Source organism: Elephantulus edwardii, unplaced genomic scaffold, assembly GCF_000299155.1.
Source record: "Elephantulus edwardii isolate Elephantulus edwardi_28Jun2011 unplaced genomic scaffold, EleEdw1.0 scaffold00137, whole genome shotgun sequence".
Lineage (NCBI taxonomy): Eukaryota > Metazoa > Chordata > Mammalia > Macroscelidea > Macroscelididae > Elephantulus > Elephantulus edwardii.
Window position 1 is genome coordinate 3,835,408 of NW_006399887.1, and position 23,633 is coordinate 3,859,040.

Consider the following 23,633-nt stretch of genomic DNA (forward strand, 5'->3'; position numbering starts at 1 on the left):
ACAGTCAAATGCCTTTGCATAATCAATGAAACACAGATAGACATTCTTCTGGTATTTCCTGCTTTCAGCTAAAATCCATCTAACATCAGCTACAATATCCCTAGTACCACGACCCCTTCTAAACCCAGCCTGGACTTCTGGCAGTTCTCTGCTGACGTGCTGGTCCAGTTGTTTTTGGATAATCTACACAGGATAATTTCCATGGTATAAAACAAGAAGTTTTATAGTAAAGAAATTATGTACAATGATTAAGTAATAGATAGCTGTAAAAAGAGCAAGGGACATGTAGGGCAGCCATATCTAACCTCTACCAACTCCATGATGGAGAACTGTCCCCATCAACAACATCAACAACTCAAAACCAATTCCCATGATGTCAGAAATGTCCCCCCATGCTCTGCACCTCTTTCTACTCGTCCTAACACTAATCTTATTGCTTTATTGGGTCCAAAATCCCCTGCAATAGCTCACAGATCTCAAAGAACCAGATTAAAGAAGTCAAAGGTTATGATTCAGGTGGACAACAAGATATAATCACTTAGTCAAGATAGCTTCTAAAATGGGCCCACAGGCACCTCATCCTGGAGCCTTGTAGCTTTAGGTTAGTGTTACATATTTCTCAGTCCTGTCAGTTATGGCTCTCCCCATCCAACCCCTCACCAACTATTCCAGCAGACTGAGGCTCATGGAGTAGCAGCCCCAAAGTCAGCTCTGTCTCATCAAGTCTCTGGTCTCTGCTTCAGCCATGGTTGCTGCTGCTATGTCTAACTGAAGCAAGAGTCTCTGGTCCTGAAGAGCACATGTTATATTCTTGCTTCTTCTTGACTAGTGATGAGATTCTAAAATTCTCCTGCTGAATCTGCTCAATGTAATTGTGAGATTAACCAACCTACTTGCGGATAGGCTAACACAGCCTATTTCCTCATTCCTGCCCATCCACATGGTAAAGCCAAACTCAATGGCTAGGAAAGCCATTTTGAACAATAAACATTAACACCACAATATTAAATGCAGTGAAAACATCTGCCTTTAAATTAGCAATTACAATGTACTACAGATCTGTCTGTGTTGATGTAATACAGATGTAATATAGACCTAAACACATAACAAATTATTTGTTCTTGAAATAACTGTACCCAGAACAAGAGCTAGCTGTTTGAATAGAACAGAGGAATATTGTATAGTTACAAATCAAGAAAAGTATACATCAGGAAAGGATGTATATTTAAAACCAGGAAGGATGTATAGTAGGGTTATATCTTATCCCACATTTATTAAACCGGAATGTTTAGCAAAATAATATGAGAAGCAGGATTGGAGGAAGAATTCATTAATGACCTGCAGTATACAAATGATATATCCTTTCTTTTTTAACATGTTGAAGAAATCTTGAACATTTACTAATGAAAGTTAAAGATTATAACTTCCTTGTGTATGTATTACATCTCAAAATAAAGAGAATAAAAGTTATTACAACAGAATCAATAGGCAACACCATGATAAGTAAAGAAAAACACAAAGGTTGTCAACATCTCATTTTACTTGGCTTCACAATCAATGCATATGGAAGCAATAGTCAAAAAAATCAAAGATTTGTATCAAGTCTATCTACTGTGAAGGATCTCTTTAAAGCATTAAGAGCAAAGATGTTACTTAGAAGATTAAGATGTAACTGACTCAAGCTATGTTATTTTCAATTGCCCCATATGCATATGAAATCTTAATAACGAATAAGGGACAAAAAAGAATTGATTACAGTGCTGGTGAAGAACATTTCAGGGAAGACTGCCAGGACAGTAAACAAATCAGCCCTGGAAAACACACAGAGAAAATGTTCCTTACAACTAAGGAAAGCAAGACCTTGTCTTATACACTTCGAGCATGTTATCAGAAGGGACAAGTGCCTGAAGGAGGACATGATCTCAATAAAAAATAATTTCAAAAAAGATGAAAATTTTCAACAAGATAGATTAATACAGTGGTGGCAGTGAGAGTCTCAAACACAGTAAGAGAGTTGTGAGGATGGTTCAGGACCAATCAATGTTTCTTTTGTTTTGTGGTACGTAGTGTTATTGCTAGTCAGGATCAACTCAACAGCACCTAAAACAACAGTATTACTTTTCATTTTTCTCATAAAAAAATTTTACTATTCTGGTCATTTCTCTTCCCCAGGTACTTGTAAAAATAAACTTACCATAGAGCAGTACCAGGTTTGAAGGGGAATCAGTTTCCTAGACTCTTACTGTCATTGTTGTAGGGTTGCATTTTTTTTTCAATTTAAACAGAAGTTTAATAACTTCATGAACTTGTTGAATAATAACACCGAATGGAACCAATTAATAATGTTTAAACCAATAGATGCAACCTTGGACATGCTTACCAGTCTGTTCCGGGAAATTCTGAAGACAGCTACCTAGCCAACTAGCTAGAAGAGATCCTTTTTTGTTCCTAGTCCCGAGAAAAGTGATCCAACAGAATGTGGAAATGAACACAACCTTTAATATCACATACAAACAAAATATTGCTGAAGAGCACCCAAAAACAGCTAGAACACTACATGGGCAGAGAAGTGACAGAAGGTCAAATTTGGTTTAGAAGAGGCCACGGTATCGGTGATATCATTGTTATTGTCAGATCCTGGATAAAAGTAGAGAATACCAGAAGAATGTCTATTTGTGCTTTATTGAGTATGTCACAGCATTTGACTGTATAGATAATAACAAACTATAGCTAACACTGAGAAGAATGGATATCCTACAACATTTAATTGTCCTCATGTGAAACCTATACCTAGACCAAGGAGCTGTTTTCTGAACAAAGCAAGGGAGTACTGTATAATTTTTAAATCAAGGAAAATATGTGTCAGAGCTATATCCTTTATCCATATCTATTCAATCTATATGCTGAGCAAATCATTTAAGAAGCTGGACTTTATGAATAGGGATAACAGAAGAATTGATGCTTTCAAGTTGTGGTGTTGTAGAAGAGCACTGAACATCCATCCCATGGACCTTTGTTTTTTGTCTTTTGTTTGCCAAAAGAGCAAACAAATAGGTCTTGGAGAGGGTGTAGTCAGAGTGCTCCTTGGAAGATGATGAGGCTTCATTTCACATACTTCAAGAATGTTGCTAGGAGGGGCTATTTCTTGTAATGGGACATGATACTCGGAAAGGTAGAGGTCAGCATAGGAGAGAGAGACCCTCTACCAGGTGGGTTGACACAGTGACTGCCACAATGGCCTTTAACATGTCAAGAAGAGTGAGGATAGCACAGGATAGGGCAGGGTGCAGATTTGTTGTTCACAGGGTCACTATGAGCCATACTCAACAGCACCTAACAACAACAACAACATTAATACAACACACAATTCACTCTAGAATGAGGTCTTGAGCACAGAAACGATGCTAGGATTGAAGATTCATTTACAAAACATTGTCAAATGGAAGGCTATTGCTGGAAGAGCTATGTCATTGCACCACGTACTTTTTGAATGCAGGTCATATCCCTGAGAAGATTCTTTGTGATCATGTCTTTACAGAACTGTCTCTAATCCTGTTGCTTTAACATCATAGAAATTAGAATTGCAGCACAAAGGATGGTCACTTTATAGTGAGGATTATGGTGACATTAATGCACTATATTAGCCATTACACATAGTGACTCTAGATATTTATTAATGAGCTGAAATGGACTACACTGACCATTTTGGGTTTTGGGGTTTTTTTTTGTTTTGTTGTTGTTGTGTGTACCATCAAATCAGATCCAACTGGTACAGGAGGAGATTGCCCCTCCTTCTCCTATGGATCATCTGGTGGATTCAAACCTTGCACCTTTGGGATTGCAGTGCAGCTTCTTACCACTAAGCCATCAGAGCCTTCTCCACATTGGCCATTTTGAATCAATAACCATGTGGTCTACTATATGTGGTGACAAAATTACCATGTTTTAACCACCCATAATCAGCCAAAGATGTCTGTGGATGTACATGGTCTTGCGTGATCTATACCACCGTTCCGTCTGCATTGGTGGAGTAACAAAACCATCTACGTTATTGTAGTAAAAACAAGACTTTCATAAAAGTACTGAATACTCCATACAGTGCTAGATTTTTATTTTATTTTCTTTTTTTAGAAATTGCAACCAGAGCAGTCCTTAGAGGCGAAGATAGCAAATCTTTGTTTCACATACTTTTTGGACATTTTGTTAAGAAGGGCCATTTCTTGGAAAAGGACATCAGGCTTGGACAGGTGCAAGGCCAGCAAAAAGAGAAGGCCTTCGGTGAGATGGATCCCCACAGTGACTGCAGCAATAGATCAAGCTTGTCAACAATGATGAGGAGGCACAGGATAGGACAGGGTCCAGATCTGTTGTTTGTAGGGATGCTATTTGTTGTTCTTGACTCAGGGGCATCTATTAACAATAATTATAATAATATATGGGCTAATGTATGGCTGACAATTTAACTATCTCACTAACCAACTCCTTACGAGTAGCACACTTAGGTCAAACTTACCTTCTCACTGCAGAATCAGATTTTTGCAACTAATTTCTATTTCATTGGTTATCAGTGATCAGCATGTGCATATTTCACAAGTGAAATAAAAATGCTCGATCTTCTTGGTAATCTCTGATTTCTCTTTGGTACTAGGGTGAAGAAAGAAGTCATGGTTATTGATCCCTCTGGAAACACATATTACAACTGGCTGTTTTGCATCACTTTACCTGTTATGTACAACTGGACTATGATTATTGCAAGGTATGTATTGATTTTTAAATTTTTTAAATTTTAAAACTAAAATTTGTTGTTGAGTAAGGTATCTATTTTTGTGGCTGTTAAACCCACTTTTAGATTCCCAGTTAATTAGCTAAGCAATTTGACTTAGAGCACTTCAGCTTCTTCTCTCCCATCATCTGTAGTAGAGAAGTTATTCTAGAAGTACTTTTCCCAGAATCAGATGTTTTTATATATATGTGTATGTGTGTATAACATTTTTTTAATTTTTTCTGGCTACATGCTTATTCAACACAACGCACACAAAAAATATGGAACTCTTCATGAATTTGCGTATCATCCTTGAGTAGGGGCCATCTTAATCTTCTCTGTTATCGTCCCAATTTTAGTGTATATGTTGTTCAAGCAAGCACAGTTGCTGATGTATTTTTATCTCTATTATTGGGACTCAATTTTTGATTACACAATCATTTCATTAGACCTTTGGGGGAATGTTATCAATAGTGGGGAAAGATCAAGGTTCTAGGTTGTTAGCCCATGATTCCCTATCTTGTCCTGAGAGAACATCTCTGCCATCTAGGATTAAATGCCATTTCCTAAAACATTTTGTACACAGAGAGTTAATTGATCAATGTATTTCAGTCAATATATTTTTGCTTTAGCTTGAGATTTTTTTTCTTATTTATGTTTTTACAACATAGATGAGTGTGATGAGAATAATGCTGGGATTTAGAAGCATGAGAAAATAAAGTGACAAAAAGTTAGGAAAGCCATGGTTGATTAGTGTGTTACTTGTGATGCACAAAAAAAAAAAATCATCAGTTTTAATCAACCAGGAGCTCCATGGGAGAAAGATGAGATGTCTCCACCTGTAAATATTACAGTTGTAGAAATTTAACGGAGAGTTGTTATGAGTTACAATTGATCTCACAGCAGTGGGTTTGATTTTGATTTTTTTTTTAAAGAGCCTCTTCCAGTAACAGCTTGTTCTACTTCTCATGATGATAGAAATTACATAAGGAAGACTGTCAATTGGCCACCATTTATTTTATTTTATACAAATTTTTCTTTTACAGAGCATGTTTTGATGAACTTCAGTCTGACTACCTAGAATATTGGCTCATTATTGATTATATCTCAGATATAATCTACCTTCTTGATATGTTTGTACGAACAAGGACAGGTAAATGTTTGGTTTTTGATATTGTAAAATTCTGTGGTTTTATTTCCCTAATATAACTTGAAATGTCTTGCATAAAATGTTCTTCAGAATAAACTTGCAAAATCTATTTTAGAGGAAAAAAATCACAGTTGAAAACAAGAACAAAATATATGCATCCAGAGGACTGATTTGAATGTGGACTGGTGTCTCTTCTCATCCTCTTGTTTGTTCAGTTTATGCCAGGCAAGGGAGGACTAGAGAGTCTATGTAGTCTGTGGGATCTGTGAGGAAAGAGTAATTGATACCTAAGAGGCATAAGAGGAAGATGCTTGATCAGACAGATTGACACAGTGACTGCAACAATGAGTTCAAGTGTATCAGAGATGATGAGGATGGCACAGGATAGGACAAGGCTGGTGTTGTTCATAGAGTCACTGTGAATTATACACGACATGATGACACCTAGCAACAACAACAAGAGGGGAAAACCTTGAGCAGACAAGGGGGAAATGTATCATACAGAGCCATATCTAGAAAATTTTAAAATAACCTTTGTGGTTCATCCTGTTGTTTTTAGGTGTCATCAAGTTGAGTATAACTCATAGTGACCCTGTAAACAGCAGATCTGTACCCTGTCCTTTCCTGTGCCGTCCTCACACTCCCTGACTCACTACAGCCCATTGTGGCCGTCACTGTCAATCCACTTGGCTGAGGGTCTTCCTCTCCTTGCCGACATTCCACCCTTCCCAGCATCATGTCCCTCTCCAAGGAATGGCCCCTCCAAAGAACATGCCCAAAGGATATAAGGTAAAACCTGATCATCTTTACTTCCAAAATACACTCTGCCTGTACCCTCTCCAAGATATATTTATTTGTTCTTTTGGTCATCCGTGGGATGTTCAGTACTCTTCTCCAGCACCACAACTCAAAGGCCTCAATTGTTTTTCTGCCATCCCGGTTTGTTGTCCAGCTCTCAGATGCATAACAAGTGACTGGAAAAACCATGGCCTAAACCAGATGCACCTTAGTCCTCAAACTGACATCATTGCTTCTCAGTAATTTGGAGAGTCCATAACTGCAGACTCTCCCAATGCAATACGTCTCCTGATTTCCTGACTGCTGGTACCAACGGTGTTACTTGTGGACCCAAGTAGATGAAGCTGTTGACCATTTCAATCTCTTCTTATCCACCACGATGTTGGTATCATCTAGTAGTTCACAGTGAGGCATTATTAGCCAGGATGTAGCATCTGCTATCTTCCTAACTGAAATTTATTCATTGGACTGAACTTAGGTATTTTTATACTTCTCTCCACAAGTAAATGTATCAAGTTTAGTCATGGTATGATTTTCTTAAAGAGTCATTTTGTAAAATAGGGACAGTCTCTAGGTAGCAGTAGCTGAAGCAGTGCCTCTATTGCCGTGGTCAATTTTCAGCTCTGTTTGGTTTTGAACTTACTCATTCTCTGTGGGAGAAAGATAGAGTAGTTTGTGTAAAAGTTTCTGCTTGGAAATCTGCTGGGCAGTTGTACTCTGCCCTGTGGGGACACTATAAAATATACTCTGTGGCACACAATAACAACATTTGCAGCTTCATTCTGGAGTTAATATTGGAAGAGAAATAAATTCTTTTCCTAGTTTAACATACACCAACCAGTTGTCATGGTGTTGACTCATGGTGATCTTATGTGTACAGAGAACTGTGCTCTCTCCAGATGGTTTTCAATGACTGATTTCTCAGATGTAAGTCTCCTAGCTCTTCTTCCATGGAGCCTCTAGGTTTCCTCTAACCTCAACCTTTCGATTATCATCCAAGAACATTAGCCCTTTGCCCCTCTCATGGCCTCTACTATAAAGCATAAGAATTCTGAATTTCTGAACTTAGCACACAAGGCCCATGGCAGCAGCACAGAAAAGGGAAAGACCCCAGATATCTAGAAGGGGTGGGGATAGGAAACAGACTAAAATAAAGCATAGAATGGCCACTATATTCCACATTGAAGGGGCAAAACTAAATATGCACACTAGTCAGACAGAAGGGCTAGTATACAGACTTTCAAAATGGGCCTGGAATTCTGTCAAGAGAATGAGTTGAGACACTTAGTACCTGAAGATTAGGTAAGTTCAGAAAATGTTCCAAGGACACTTTGCATAAAAAGAATGTCTGTACCTAGATAAGATAGATTATACTTTATTTCTGAAATAGAACATTTACCATTGTGATATGCTTTTGGAACTCATAGATCATCACATTATTACAAATGTAACACTCTTGGTACCAGAAGCCAGGAAATTAAAGGATGAATTGCATTGAGAAAGTCTGCTGTCAGAGACCTCCCCAAAGTACTGAAGAGCAATGATGTCATTCTGGAGACTAGGGTGCACTTGATACTGGTCTTGGTCTTTACAATTACTTGTTCTACATCAGAGAGCTGGACAATGGCTAGGGATGACAGAAGGAGAATTGATGCCTTTGAGCTGTGGTGCTGGAGAATAGTATTGGATATACCATGGACTGCTAGGAGACCAAATAGATTCATCCTTGAGAAATTGAGACCAGGCTGCTCCTTGGAGTCAAAGATTCTGAAGCTTCCTCTGACATACTTTGGACATGTTGCAAGGTGGGACCAGTCCTTGGAGAGGGACATCATGCTTGGGTGGGTGGAGGGACAGTGAAGGAGAGGAAGATCTTTGATGAGATGGACTGATTCAGTGATTGAGACCTTGGGGGTAGGTGTTTCAGAGACAATAAAATTGGCACAGGATAGAGCAGGGTTTAGGGCTGTTGTGCATAGGGTCACTATGAGTCACAGGTAATTAGATGGCACATAACAATAACAACATCTGTTGAAAATGAATTTGATTTTTATGCAAAATGCAATAAAGTTTATTGAGAATTGCTTTGGGGAAATTCACAATGGTACAAAAAGAGAAACATTAAACTAATGTTTTCTTTCCTCTTTTAGGTTACCTGGAACAAGGGCTGCTGGTGAAGGATGAGATGAAGCTCATTAAAAAATATAAATCAGATTTACAATTTAAGTTGGATGTTTTATCAATGATACCTACTGATCTGCTGTACTTTAAGATGGGGTGGAACTATCCAGAAATTAGGTTAAACAGATTGTTAAGAATCTCTCGTATGTTTGAGTTCTTCCAGAGAACAGAAACAAGGACAAATTACCCAAACATCTTCAGGATTTCTAATCTTGTTATGTATATCGTCATCATCATCCACTGGAATGCATGTGTATATTACTCTATTTCCAAGGCTATTGGATTTGGGAATGACACATGGGTCTATCCTGATATTAATGATCCTGAATTTGGCCGTTTGGCAAGAAAATATGTATACAGCCTTTATTGGTCTACACTGACCTTGACCACCATTGGTGAAACACCACCTCCTGTGTTAGATTCAGAGTATGTCTTTGTAGTGGTTGATTTCCTAATTGGAGTGTTAATTTTTGCTACCATCGTCGGTAACATAGGTTCCATGATTTCCAACATGAATGCAGCTAGAGCAGAATTTCAAGCAAGAATTGATGCTATAAAGCAGTATATGCACTTTCGAAATGTAAGCAAAGATATGGAAAAGAGAGTTATCAAGTGGTTTGACTACTTGTGGACCAACAAAAAAACAGTGGATGAGAAGGAAGTCTTAAAGTATCTACCTGATAAACTGAGAGCAGAAATTGCCATCAATGTTCACTTAGACACACTGAAAAAGGTCCGCATTTTTGCTGACTGCGAAGCTGGTCTGTTGGTAGAATTGGTCTTAAAACTACAACCCCAGGTCTATAGTCCTGGAGATTACATCTGCAAGAAAGGAGATATTGGACGTGAGATGTACATCATCAAAGAAGGCAAACTTGCCGTGGTGGCAGATGATGGGATCACTCAGTTTGTGGTCCTGAGTGATGGCAGCTACTTTGGTGAGATCAGCATTCTGAACATTAAAGGCAGCAAAGCTGGAAATCGAAGAACAGCCAACATTAAAAGTATTGGCTACTCAGATCTGTTTTGTCTCTCAAAAGATGACCTGATGGAAGCTCTGACTGAGTACCCTGATGCCAAAACTATGCTAGAAGAGAAGGGGAAGCAAATTTTGATGAAAGATGGGCTACTGGATTTAAATATTGCAAATGCTGGGGGTGACCCCAAAGATCTTGAAGAAAAGGTCTCCCGAATGGAGAGTTCTGTAGACATTCTGCAAACAAGGTTTGCCCGGATCCTGGCTGAGTATGAATCAATGCAACAGAAACTGAAGCAGAGACTAACCAAGGTTGAGAAATTTCTGAGACCAATTATTGACACAGACTTTTCAGCTATTGAAGGATCTGGAGTGGAAAGTGAGACCATAGACTCTACACAAGACTAAAATGCTGATGGTCAACAAGGACATCCCTCATGATCCTTTTAATCAAGTGATTACGAGCAATTGTATAATGGAAGGAGAGGAAATCTCACTGGAGGACTTTGTGCTTTGGTGTCAGGCACTAAATTCATACAGTCATGTGTGATGTACTGTGAGTAAACAATATCGCATTTTGGGATTATTCACAATAAAAGCTGATTAAATTGTCAGTATTTACATTGTCACGTTTTGTCCATATATGTTCCATTTATGCAATAATCCTTATGAACTGAATAAGCTTCTCTCACTTTCAGGCAATTGCATTGCAAGGAATAAACTGTATTCAGAGGTAATGGGGAATTACCATATGCACCATTTTTGGAGTAACATTTTAAAAAGAATTAGAATCCAATAAAATACTAATAATTCTAAAACAACTGTGCATTTTATTTCTTTGATAATTTGGCAGGACATTTAGAATTTCGTTGCGTTTCAGGGTCATTTTGAGTGCATCAGTAATTTTGTATAGTAAGAGAAATGTGTGATTGCTTAAAAGCGTGAGAAATAGCATTTTACTATACAAACACACACATATAAATATTGAAATATATAACACAAAAACAATTAAATGTGGTAGTGATCATTTATATTGTTCTTTAAAATGTTATGCTTATTCAAGAAAACTCTGGTAGCCTAGTGGTAAGGAGTTGTACTGCCATCCCAAAAGCCTATAGTTGAAATCCATCAACTGCTCTAACAGAAACATAGGTAATCTCTTCCCATGCAATTTACTGCCTCTGAAAATCCGCTGGAGGGTCACTTATGAGTTGATTTCAACTTGAAGGCACATATCAACAATAATGCTTATTAAGGCCAGAAAGCAATAGTTAATTCCTTCTATCTCTCACTGGCCAGCAGTAAGAAAAATATATAAAAGTTGTACTATTTCTGGCCAATTCAACATAAATCAACTCACCTCAACTCATTGCTGTTGAGTCAGAACCAACTCAGCTGGCTCTCCAGCAAGTTTTGGAGGCTGTAAACTACACAGGAGGAGATTTGCCCATCTTTCTCCTATGCAGCCATCTGTGGATTCAAATGGCCAAAAGGTCTCACCTTTGAATTAGCAGTGCAACTTCCCACAGACTGTTGTTAGGTGCTGTTGACCAGAGGTCCTCACAGACTAAGCCCTTTTAAACCATCATCTGCATCACCTGAGAACTTCTTGGAATTGCAGAATCTCCACTCTTTCTCTCTCAGCACTTCTGTTTCAGGGTCTGCATATAAAAGTTTTACAGGTAAACTCAAACCCTTATTAAAAGCTTAAGAAGCACTTACCTAAAGTTAAGAAGTTACTAGAGGGATGATTCTAGATGAGAAAAAGGGTCTCTGTAACACGTGTATGACTATGAAAGACAAGGGCAGTTAATCATATAAATAATTTCACTTTGAATGCAGATATAGTTTAAAACATTTTTCTTAACACAGATTCACTGAAATCAATATGAAAATATTAAAGTTCTTGTAAATCGTATTATTACTATAGTAATAATATGATTTACAAGAACTTTTTTATATGGTATTTCAGATATTTATGCAAAACTGAATTAACGTGTTCTGAAGGTTTAATTTACCAAAAGAATATCTATACATGGAACTGTTTATTATGTTTCTGAAGTTCTTTTTATATTGCATTTGTTTGTTCTTTCTACATTTTGCTTTAATATTACCATGGAGGCATTTCTTCACTATGTAAGAAGTGCCTCAATCTTGGAGCAGATGGGTCATGTCTCATGGTCTCTGTTCCTTTTCCTCCCTTACCTTTCTAATCCTTTTAACTCCTTCTTTTTCATCTAAAGAGTTCCTGGTGGTACAGTTGTTAAGTGATTAAGTACCCTAACTAAGAAGTTGGTGATTTGAAACTATGAGATGCTCTATTCTTTCTTGTCTGCTACAAAAACCTTCTGAGACACTTTAAAGAACTTTGCTAGCTACTCATATCACACAGGTATGATATAATAGGAATGAATGAGAGCCTTGGTGCTGACTCAGGGTTAGTCTTCAAAGAGTAGCAGCCCAATTATAGCTCCCCTTTGCGTCTAATCTAGGATGTGTTCAAAGTACTGAGTTAATGGCGTCCTGACCCAAAGATTTATGAGTCCTGGTGGAGCTTATATTAGAAAGGTGGCATATTCTTGTTTTTTCAAAGACTTGAGATTAGTAAATTTCTTTCGTATGAAAAGCTCTCCTCTGGCAAGAGGGTTCAGAGAAGAAATAAGCTGTCAATGAGGGTTCTAGTTTAGACATTTCTAGAAGTGCAACAGAGAGGTTCAGGTTTCCAACTTCATTCAAAATCTGACATGAGTCAATTCTGCTGTATGGTGGCTCTCCTTTTGGCTTCTGAGTTAGAAATCTTTATGTCTAGCTTTCTCCCTTATGGTCAATTTGAACTCTTCATTTAGCTGCCAAACATTTTGTTCACCCAACCATCAGGGCTCCTTTCCAATTCGTTCAGGAAACAGCGTTAAAACAAAACAGAGCACATTGACTTTGAGGTAGGAATGGTGTACTGGGTATAGGTAGTTGCTGTTGTTAGATGTCATTGAATTAACTATTTCACATAACGACCCTATGGGCCATCATCATGTTCTCCACCTCGCTCAAAGCCACCATCAAAGTCACTGTGTCAATCCATCTTGTCAAATATCTTCCTCTCTTTCTCTGACTTTTCACCTTTTATTCTGTGATGTCTTTTGCCAAGAACTAGTTCTTCCTGGCAACATGCCTGAAGTATGTAAGACTAAGTTTCACCCAACCTTAACTCTAACAAACACCTTGGTTACACTCTTGCACGACAGATTTGTTTGTTCTTTTAAAAGTCCACAGGATATTCTTCAGTACTGAAACACCATAATTGGAAGTCATTGATTCTTCTTCAGACTTTATATTCATTGTTCAACTTTCAAATGAATAGAAAATAATTCAAAAGATCATAGCTTGGATAAGGTATTTCTTAATTCTAGGCCACAAGAACTGTAGTCTTTAAACTCATTGTTTCTCTTTATCACTTTGGAGAGGTCCTTGAAGACAGAGTTTCTCAATGCAACATATATTCTGATCTTCTGACTGCTGTTACCATAGATGATGATTGTGGATCCAAGCAAAATGAAATCGTTGGCAACTTCAACCTTTTCTCCAACTATCATGATGCTGCCTTTTGGTCTAGTGGGAGGATGCCCCCTCCTTTAATGTTGAGTTAAAATCCATATTGAAGGCTGCAATCCTTGATCTTCTGCAGCAAGAGCTTCAAGCCCTCTTTGTTTTCTGCAAGCAAGGTGTGCCATCTGTGTAACACAGAGTGTTGATGAATCTTCCTCCAACCCTGTTGCCAAATTCTTCTTCAAGTATTCCAGCTTCTTAGATTATTTGCTAAGAATTATTTAATTCTGCACAGAGGCAATATCGTAGCCAATGAGGTCTATCCAAGGCGCGATTATTGCTAATTGAAAACTTTTCCCAATACCCCGCCATGACAACTTGAAATAAAAAAAAATATTTAATTCTCTGCTAAGTCCAAAAATCTGTTGGAATGGCCACAAAGAATTCACAGGACATATTCATGATTATAGGGTTTATTAGGAAAGTTACAGGTTACAATTTTGGATCAGGTAGAACTCAAGATACAATCCTGCAATCAGGACAAATTTTCAGATGTTCCCATAGGCAGACTTCTCACTGGCCTTTGGTCTCTCAGGTCTCAGTGCCTTGCTACTTGAATTCCTAGGCCTATCCAGCTCCTGCCTTGCTCAATCAAGACTTACAAAGTTCTTTAGCTGCACCCATAAGTACCCAGAGGCACTCCACTCTCTTAATAAGCCTCTGCCTGAAGGCATTCAGCTCCCTAGCCTCAGGAGTCAGTAAGCCTAACTCCACTGTTCCACCAAGAATTAGTCAGAGGATCCCCATTCCACTAGCAATCCTCCTTCTTGCTTCTTGAAAGACCACTGAGCCATTTCCTTCTTGTCTTCTGGTTCTATTGCCTCTGTTCCCATTGCTTCTCACCATCTCTCATCAACTCCAGTGCCATGGCTCTCTGTCTCCTATATCACAGGGACTTCAAGTTTCATATACTTTACTTCTATCTCTACTTCTTGCTAGTAGTCAACCACCCTCCCCTCTCTGCTTTCTTTCTCTCCTTTTATCTCCTGGAAGACAAAAGGAGTGACTCAAGCAAGGGCACGGCTTCAATAAACTGGCAAAAAGTGATGACTTGAATAAGGGTGATGACTGGGGTAAGAATGGTAACTTGAGCCATATCTTGTAATAAGACAGGGACTCATACACATGCAACCCAAATCCTGCCCGATTTACATAATGGACAACTAATGCCAAAATAGGGCTGTAACCACAGCTGTCTTAATAATTCACTGGGGGGGGGAGTGTGCAATAATGGAAAAAATTAATTAATAAAAAAATTAATTCATTCTGTTAAGTAGCAGACCAGTTAAAAGAAAGGTTGAGTCAACATTGTCCCCAATGCTTGACCTGCTGTATAAGTCCATGATTTCTGATAGCTGCTCCTTTGTTCAGTTCCCTAGCTCCTCTATGTCCCTTGGGTTCAGTGGTTTGCTGAAAGGATCCCCAGAGACAAAGACCCATCAGGGGAAGGGCACGTGCGACTGTGGATACTCAGGCTGGTTTTGTAGAATCTGGTGAGAATCTGGCCAAGATCCAGCAGACTATCATTTGTAGCACAGCTGGGTGCTGTGTGCCAGAAAAGTGAAAGTCCCAAAAGAAAGAATGAGCACTGAGGTCCCATGAACTTATATAAGCCTGTTGTTGTTGTTAAGTGTCATCAAGTTGAGTACAACTCTTAGCGACCCTATGAACTAAAGATCTGAAACTTACTCTATCTTGCATCATCCTCACACTTTCTGACACACAAGAAGAGCCCATTGCAGCAGTTACAGTGTCAATCCACCTGGTTTAGGGTCTTCCTATCTTTTGCCGACCCTCCATCCTTCCCAGCATCATGTCCTTTTCCTAGGAATAACCCCTCCTAGCAACATGACCAAAGTATGTGAGGCGAGGCCTCATTCTTGTCTCCAAAAAGCACTCAAATTGTACTTTCTCCAAGACATATCTGTTTGTTCTTTTGGCCACCTGTGGGATGATCAGTGCTCTTCTTCAAAACCACAGTTCAAAAGCATCAATTCCTTTACTCCTCAATAATTTGGAGAAGTACCTAACAGCAAATTTTCACAGTGCAATGTGTCCCTTTATTTCCTTACAGCTGGTATCAAGGTTAATTGTGGATCTAAGCAAACCTTTAGTAGTATGGAGCTTGTATCTCACCCTCATCCTCTCTCCTTACTACAATTAAGTCCTTCAGTACAAAATAAAGAGTTAATTATGGGCTAGGAAAGACACTTCAAATTATAAAACTTAGACACCCAGAAGAGGCATAGATTTACAATACATCACAAATGGAGAGTAAGTATATTAGATCATAAAATAGAGGACAACACCATATTGGGAATTATGGCTTAGTTAAGTTGACACGTATTAAGGGTGGGAGTCAAGAAAGTAAAATTAAATTCAAAATATTAAACCATTGTTCTTGTTATTAGATGCTGTTGAGTTGACTGCAACTTATAGTGACCCAATAAACAATGGATCTGAACCCTGTACTATCTTGTGCCATCATCATGATCTCTGACACCCTTGTTTTTATGAGGTGCTGTTGAGTTGACTACAACTCATAGCACCCCTATGAACAACAGACCGGAGTGTTGTCCTATTCTGTGCCAACCTCATCACCTCTGATATGTTTGAGCCCATTGCTTCTGTTACCATGTCACTACATCTTACTCGAGATCTTCCTCTCATTCACTGATCTTCCACCTTTTCAAGTATGATATCCCTTTCCAAGGAATAGCCTCTATTAGTAAATGTCCAATTTAAAAGAGATGAATCCTCTCTATCCTTCCCTACAAGGAGCATTCTGGCTGTACCTTTTCCAAGACATAACTGTTGTCACCCTTTGGTCCACTCTATCATTGTAGAGAAGTCACAAAGACTATGGCTGGTTTTGCTATGTGCCATTAAATCAACTACAATGCATAGTGATCCATGATCCTATGAACAGTAGATTAGAACTTTGCCCTCTCCTGAATCATCCTCACATCTTTACCATGTTTAGGCCCTTTGTTATTGTCACCTTGTCAATCTACCTTGATGATGGTCATTCTCTCTTTTGCTGACCCTCCACTTTCCCCAGTATGATGCCTTAGTCCAAGAACTGGTTCCTCATGATAATATGCCCAAAGTATATGAGGTGAAGTTTTACCATCTTTGACTTTAAAGGGCATCCTAGTTATACATCTCCAAGGCAGACTTGTCTATGGGATATTCTGGCACTCTGGTGGTCCAGTGGTAAGAAATTTTACTGTAATATCAAAGGCACACAGTTCAAATCCACAGCTGCTCTGCAGGAGCAGGCTGGGCAATCTCCTCCCTCCTCCTTAATCAGCCTCTGAAAACCTGCTGGAACATCAGCTGTGGATTGGTTCCAACTAGAAGGCACACAACAACAACAACAACCAACAACATGGGATATCTAGTACTCTTCTCCAACACCACTTTTCAAAGTCATGTTTTTTTTTTCTTTAGTCTTCTTATTCATGGTCCAACTTTCAGATGCATAGCAAGCGATTTAAAACATCATGACTTGGATCAGGAATACCTTAAGCTTTACATGAACATACTTCTCTTCAACACTTTGGAGAGGTCCTTGACAGCAGATTGTCCTAATGCAACATGCCTTTTGCTTTCTTGATGGCTGTTACTATACATGTTCACTATGGATTTAAGTAAAATTTAATCATTGACAACTTTAATCTTCTCTCCATGCATATGATGTTGCCTATTAGTCTAGTGGAGTAATTTTTTAAAAATTATTATTATTATTATGGCTAGTAGGACCATATTCATTGCACTGAAGTGCCAAAGTGAGAGCTCAGCTTGGAGCAATCTACTAACTAGTCATAAGCAAGGCTTATCTTAGACTCTAGAGTCCCAGTTGTTGTTAGGTGCCATCAATTTGAGTACAACTTGTAGTGACCCTATCCAGACAAATCTGAAGCCTGTCCTTGAATGTGCCATTCTCACCATCTCTGGCACACTTGATCCCATTGCAGCAGTCACTGTGCCAATTTCTCTGGTTGAGGATCTTCCTCTCTTTTCCTGACCTCCACATTTTCAATCACAATGTCGCTCTACAAGGAATAACCTCTCCTAACAACATACTCAAAGCATGTAAGGTTAAGCTTTGTCATTGTTGTTGCTGTTTAAACCTTCTCCAGGACATACCTGTTTGTCCTTAGGATATTCAGTACTCCTTTGCAACATCACAGTCTAAAGGAATAATTTTTTTTCTTCAGTCATCCTTATTCATTTTCCAGCTATCAGAAGCAAAAAAAAAAATAAGATAAAAAATAAGTGAATGAAAAGACCATGGGTTGAATCAGATGTCATTTAGTCTTCAAGTGACATTGCTGCTCATCAGTAATTTGGAGAGGTCTATTACTATATAGACTTTTTGTATTTTAACATCATTTTTTTATATTAACTTGCCTGCAAAATTATCAATGCATATATATTATTTCACTCATATGCATAGTGTTTCACATGTTCCTTCATTCACAATGTGTTTCATATGATCATTCCCATACATTGTGTTTTACAAAATTAAAAACCATTAATCTATGTTCACTATTAACCCATCATTTCAGATACACTGGATCTTTCCTAATTCCTTCAAACCTATCAAACTCTGTGATTCCATTATTTCTCCCCTCACTTTCACCTTCAGTCCTACTGTCCCCTTCACCTCCCATTTTTTACTTTTGTACACGTCTTACTAGTTATCTTTCTCTTTTTACAATAATGGAGTATAATAATGCAATATTTGTCTTTATGACACTGAGTTATCACTCAGCATAATGCTTTCCAGTGTCTCCCATATAATATTTTTCAAAATTGTTGCTTCTGAGTGCTGCACAGTTTTCCATTTTGTGAATGTCCACAATTTTTCAATCTATTTGTTTATTGATGGGCATTTGGTCTGTTTCAATGTTCTTGTTATTGTAAATAATGCTGTATGAATATCAGCATACAAATCTCTATTTGTGGCTCATTTCTATTTTCCTCAGGGTATATTCCTAGTTTGGAAGGAGGAGTGGCATCCACTTCTGTAATAGCTCACCTCTGGACACCCTATGAACCTGGAGAGAGGAAGAAAGGCACCCAAGCGTCAAGGACTCTCCTTCATAGGGTTGCTATGAGTCGCCTGCGACTCGACGGCACTTAACAACAACAGCAACATATTCCTAGTAGTGGGATAGCTGAGTCACGTGTAATTTCTATATTCATCTTTTTGAGGAAATGTCAGTTTATAAGAGTTCTAATCTCTCTGCATCCTCTTCAACATTTATTTCCTGCCGTCCTGTTAAACTTTGCCACTGCTACTGGGGTAAGATAGTATCTTATTGTGGTTTTGATTTGCATCTCTCTTATTACCAGAAATTGTGAGAATTTCTTCAAGTGTCTAAGTTCCATTTGAATGTCTTCCTCAGTGAAAAGCCTTTCTATGTCTTTTGCTCATTATGTATTTGAATCATCATCCTTTTTCTTCTGGAGGCCCTGTAGTTTCTGTATTCATTATGAGACTGACATGCCATTGCTAAATGTTTTCCCCCAGTTAATATGAAATAAGTTTTCAATGCATACAGTGACTAAGTCTTTAGAAGAGTCTGTTCATAGATGTTATCTTCTCCTGGCTATGTATTTCTGCCTGTAGTTTCCTGCCTGTTTGTGCCATGGGTTAGGCTTTCTGGAGCTCTGGTGGCATAGTGGCAAGAAGTTGCACTGTAATCTTGAAGGCACACAGTTCAAATCCACTAACATCCATCTGTAGGAGAAAGATGGGCAACCCCCTCTCATGTGATTTACTGCCTCTGAAAACCTACCGGAGGGTCAGCTTTATGCAATGAGTTTGAGTTTTTTTAAAATGTCTTTGGGCAGTGTAAATGGTTTGTTAATCTAAACAATTGGGAGTTTTAAGTCTTCTTGCTGCAAATTGCACTGGGAAAGTCTGCTGTCAGAGACCTCTCCAAAGTACTGAACAGCAAAGATGTCAGTCTGGAGACTAAGGTGCACCTGATTCAGGCCATGGTCTTTGCAATCACTTGCTATATCACAGAGATGGAAAATGACTAGGGTTGACAGAAGGAGAATTGATACCTTTGAGTTATGATGCTAGACAAGAGTATCGAATATATCATGGACTGTTAGGAGAAACAGATTTGTCCTAGAAAGGGTGAGATGAGGCTGCTCCTTGGAGGGAAAGAATTCTGACATGTCTGACATTTTGGGCATGTTGCAAGGAGGGACAAGTCCTTGGAGAAGGACATCATGCTTGGGAGGGTGGAGGGACAGTGCAAGAGAAGAAGGCCCTGGATTAGATGGATTCAGTGACTAGGGTAATGGGGGTGGGTATGTCAGAGAAAATAAGACTGGCACAGGATAGAGCAGGGTTTAGGGCTGTTGTACATCACTATAAGTTGGAGATGACTTAACGACACATAATAACAACAACAACAACAAGCTGCTTCAGAGATTTCTGTTTGATAAAGCTTTCTGTTGGTAAACTACTTCTATGAAGATTACAGCCAAGAAATCTCTGTGGAGCAGTTCCACTTTGTAGCACGTAGTGATACCATGAGTCAGAATCAACTGAACAGCAAAAATTGTATTAAGGTTGAACATGCCTGGCATAAACACAGAGAAGATGTAACACTGGAGTCTGAAGAGCCTTAATACTAGCATCTAAGAGGAGATGAATCTCGTTTCTGTCAAGTCTCTTCTAACTCGGAGTGGTCAGGTTTCTGAGGTAGTAAATCGCTAAAGGAGAGGATTGCCATACTTCTCCTATGAAGCAGCTGGTAGATTAACACCACTGATCTTCTGATTAGCAACATAATATGTAACATACTGTACCATCAGAGTTCCTTAAGAGAAAATGAGAGAGTCAGAATTCTAGGCCTTGAACATTAAGGATAGTGAGGGAAGTAGAAACTTTATTTCCTCATCTTGTTAATGTGTCTGATTGTGTTTCTATCCTTGTCCTCAACTTTTTTATACATTCTAAGATTACAGTCTTCAATATAGATTGCATTTCAATGTCAAGAAAACAAAAATTCTCATTGCTGGTCTGATTAGCAACCTCATGACAAATGGAGAAAAGACTGAAACTGTCAAAGCCTTCATATTACTTGGATCCACAATCAATACAATGGTACCAGCAGTCAGAAGATCAGGAGACATATTGTTATGAGAAAGTCTGCAGTCAAGGTCCTCCTTGAATTATTGAGGAGCAATGATGTTAGTTTGAGGATTAAGGTACATCTAATTCAAGCCATTATCTATTCAATTACTTGGTATGCATCTGAAAGCTGGACAATATATAAGGATGACACTGCAATCCTGAAGACACGTGGTTTGAATCCACCAGATGCTCCACTACAGAAGGATGGATAAATAAATGAGGATGGCAGAAGAGGTGAACTAGGATGTTGGAGAAGAGTACTGAATAGTCTATGGACTGCCAAAAACCAAACAGGGATGTACTAGAAAAGGTACATACAGAGTGCTCCTTGGAGCAAAAGACGATGAAACGTCATCTCACATCCTTTGGGCATGTTGCTAGGAGAGGCTTTTCCTTGGAAGGGTGTCTAAAAAGGGGAAAATGGGCAAAAGGGCACAGGACCATGAGCATCTCTCTGAAAGGGCCTAAAGGAATGAGAATAACACAGCCTTCACCACCCCAGAGCAGAGAGAATAGGAGCTGATAGCTCAACCCCATGGTGCTTCTAGAGTCCCAGCAGCGAAGGGTCTTTCATTTGTTGCTGACTCACAGACTCAGAGTTACTGTACCAACAATGGGTTTTGTTAGTGAAAGGAAGTTGGAGAGTGGGGAAGACAAAGAATATGGTAATATCATCCAAAATAAGTCAAGGTTTTAGCCCATTGGTTCCAGGGTACAACCCTTTAGTTAGTCCAGGCTCCGGTTTAAATTCAAGCAAGCAGCTTTTCCTTCCATCATCAAAATCAAGAACAGCAAAGATCCAGCAGCTCTGAATCCTTCCCTGTCCTGAGATAGACTCACTAATTCTAACACACCAACCCCCATTGCCTCAGTTACTGACTGCATCAATCCATCTTCTCTTGTGCTGTCCCTCCACCCTTCCAAGCATGATGTCCTTCTCCAAGGACCAATCTCTCCTGGCCACATTCCCAAAGTAAGTGAGGCAGAGCTTCAAAATCCTAGCCTCCAAGAAGTGACTTGGTTTCACCCTCTCCAAGACAGACATATTTGTTTTCTTGGCAGTTCGTGGTATGTTCAAGACTTATTTCCAGCACCACAACTCAAAGGTGCCTATTCTGTCATCCCTCGTCATTGTCCAATTCTCCGAAGTATAACAAGTAACTGAGAAGACCATGGCCTGGATTAGGCACACCTTTGTATCTAGACTGACATCATTGCTCTTCAGCATATGTATAGTATGAGAGAGAGAGACAGAGACAGAGAGAGAGAGAGAGAGAGAGAGAATGACTACATAGTAATATTCTCTTAGTAATATGTTAGTAATATGTAATTTCAGAATTTTTTTTCCTTTTGATAAATGTTGATAGTTGTGGTGGGACTTCAAGCCTTTTGTTCACAAGATCACTGAGTCATGCTCTGCTCAAATGCAATCATCAACAACAAATCTTTTGCATTGGTTTGTATACAAAAGCCATATGCATTGTGTTTCATTCATATACATTGTGTGTCACACATTCCTTCATTCACGTTGTGTTTCATATGATCATTCCTATACATTGTGTCCTATAAAATTAGTCATCATCGCTCTATGCCTACTATAATAGCATCTTTCTCCCTCCCGGTCTTTTCAGGTCCCAAAGGATCTTTCCTCATTTCTTCACCCCCACCTCCATCCAACAAGCTCTCTGACCCAGTGATTTCCTCCACGCTTCCCTTCTCAGCCCCCATGCACATTCCCCTTCCACCTTTGGACTTTGATACAAATCTTACTGGTTAAGTGCATATTTTTTTTTAAGTTCCTGATGATGCAATTTAAAATTTAAACTCATCAGATGATGTGATTAAGCTTTCCACCATTAGGTGGCAATGTTGACTTACAATTTTTGACAGGTTATTTTTGAGGTGAACTATTGAAGCCTATAGTTACGTATATTTGTGCATAGAAATTGTAGATAGTAAAATCAGTATTTTTGCAAATAATACATTTTCCCCATCGCTGGATATCTATAAGAGGTTTCAGTATAGCAAGATATGCTGTTGTTACTAGTTGTCACTGAATTGATTCCAATTTATGATGACCCTGGTTCGTTGGGACTTGCACTGCTAACCAAAAGCTTTCACCTGTTTATGGTTCAAAGCCATCACGATCTCTCAGGGAAAAGGATAAGCAATCTCCTCTCATGCAGTTTACAGTCTCTGAAACTCAATGGAGGGCAAGGCATGACTTAACTCCAAGTGGTTAAACTTTCGGATGAACAATGAGAATTTTTACGTATATAGAGTAGATGAGCAACAGTGAATTAAAATAATATGTAATGTAATGTCCATGAAGTTCTGTGAAATAAGACTTTTATGTGAGTCGAAAATTGTGCAAATACTATAGTGGTGTTGTTGTTGTTGATTGCCTTCAAGTCGAGCACAACTCATAGCAACTCTATGAACAAATGACCTAATGCCTTTCCATAACTATCATGGTTTTTTCAAGTTCATAGAGTTTCCAGAAGCATGTGGTTTAGGAAGTGGATGCCACTCCTGCTTCCAAACCCATCTTACAACTGGGAGCTCCACCAAACACTGTACACAATGGAAATCCGTGAAGGTATTTGATAGTCCCATGGCACAAGGTGCAGCATCACAGCAAACCCAGGTTACTTCATACAGCACGTTGACAAAGTATGATATGCAAAGTGGAAGAGTGTTCCTCCAGATATAACAGCACTAGTCTCATTTAGCAGTGGGTAAGTGTCGTCAAGTTGAATACGACTCAGAGTAAGCTTTGCACAAAAGGCCTGAACTCTGTTCTATAACTAACATCATTTCTGTACATTTAGAGAGTTTAGAGAGTTTGTAGAGTTGCCAGAGGCATCTAGTTTAGGAATTGGATGCCACTTCTGCTTCCCAGGAAGAATCAGTCTGGAAGCTCATCCAAACACTGTCCATGATGGGTAACCATTATGGTATTTGATGTGACTATGGCACAGTGTTCAGCATAAGA

At 38.9% G+C, this 23,633-nt stretch overlaps 1 protein-coding gene across 1 annotated transcript in view; it reads left to right on the plus strand.

The window, feature by feature from the left end:
* CNGA1 (cyclic nucleotide gated channel alpha 1) overlaps positions 1-10,275 on the plus strand; it is a 21,996-nt gene extending 11,721 nt beyond the window's left edge. The window contains exons 6-8 of the mRNA XM_006894161.1: positions 4,649-4,756; positions 5,809-5,915; positions 8,861-10,275. Coding sequence (XP_006894223.1) covers positions 4,649-4,756; positions 5,809-5,915; positions 8,861-10,275 — 1,630 coding nt within the window. The remainder of the gene's footprint in view (positions 1-4,648; positions 4,757-5,808; positions 5,916-8,860) is intronic.
* Positions 10,276-23,633: the final 13,358 nt, after the last annotated feature.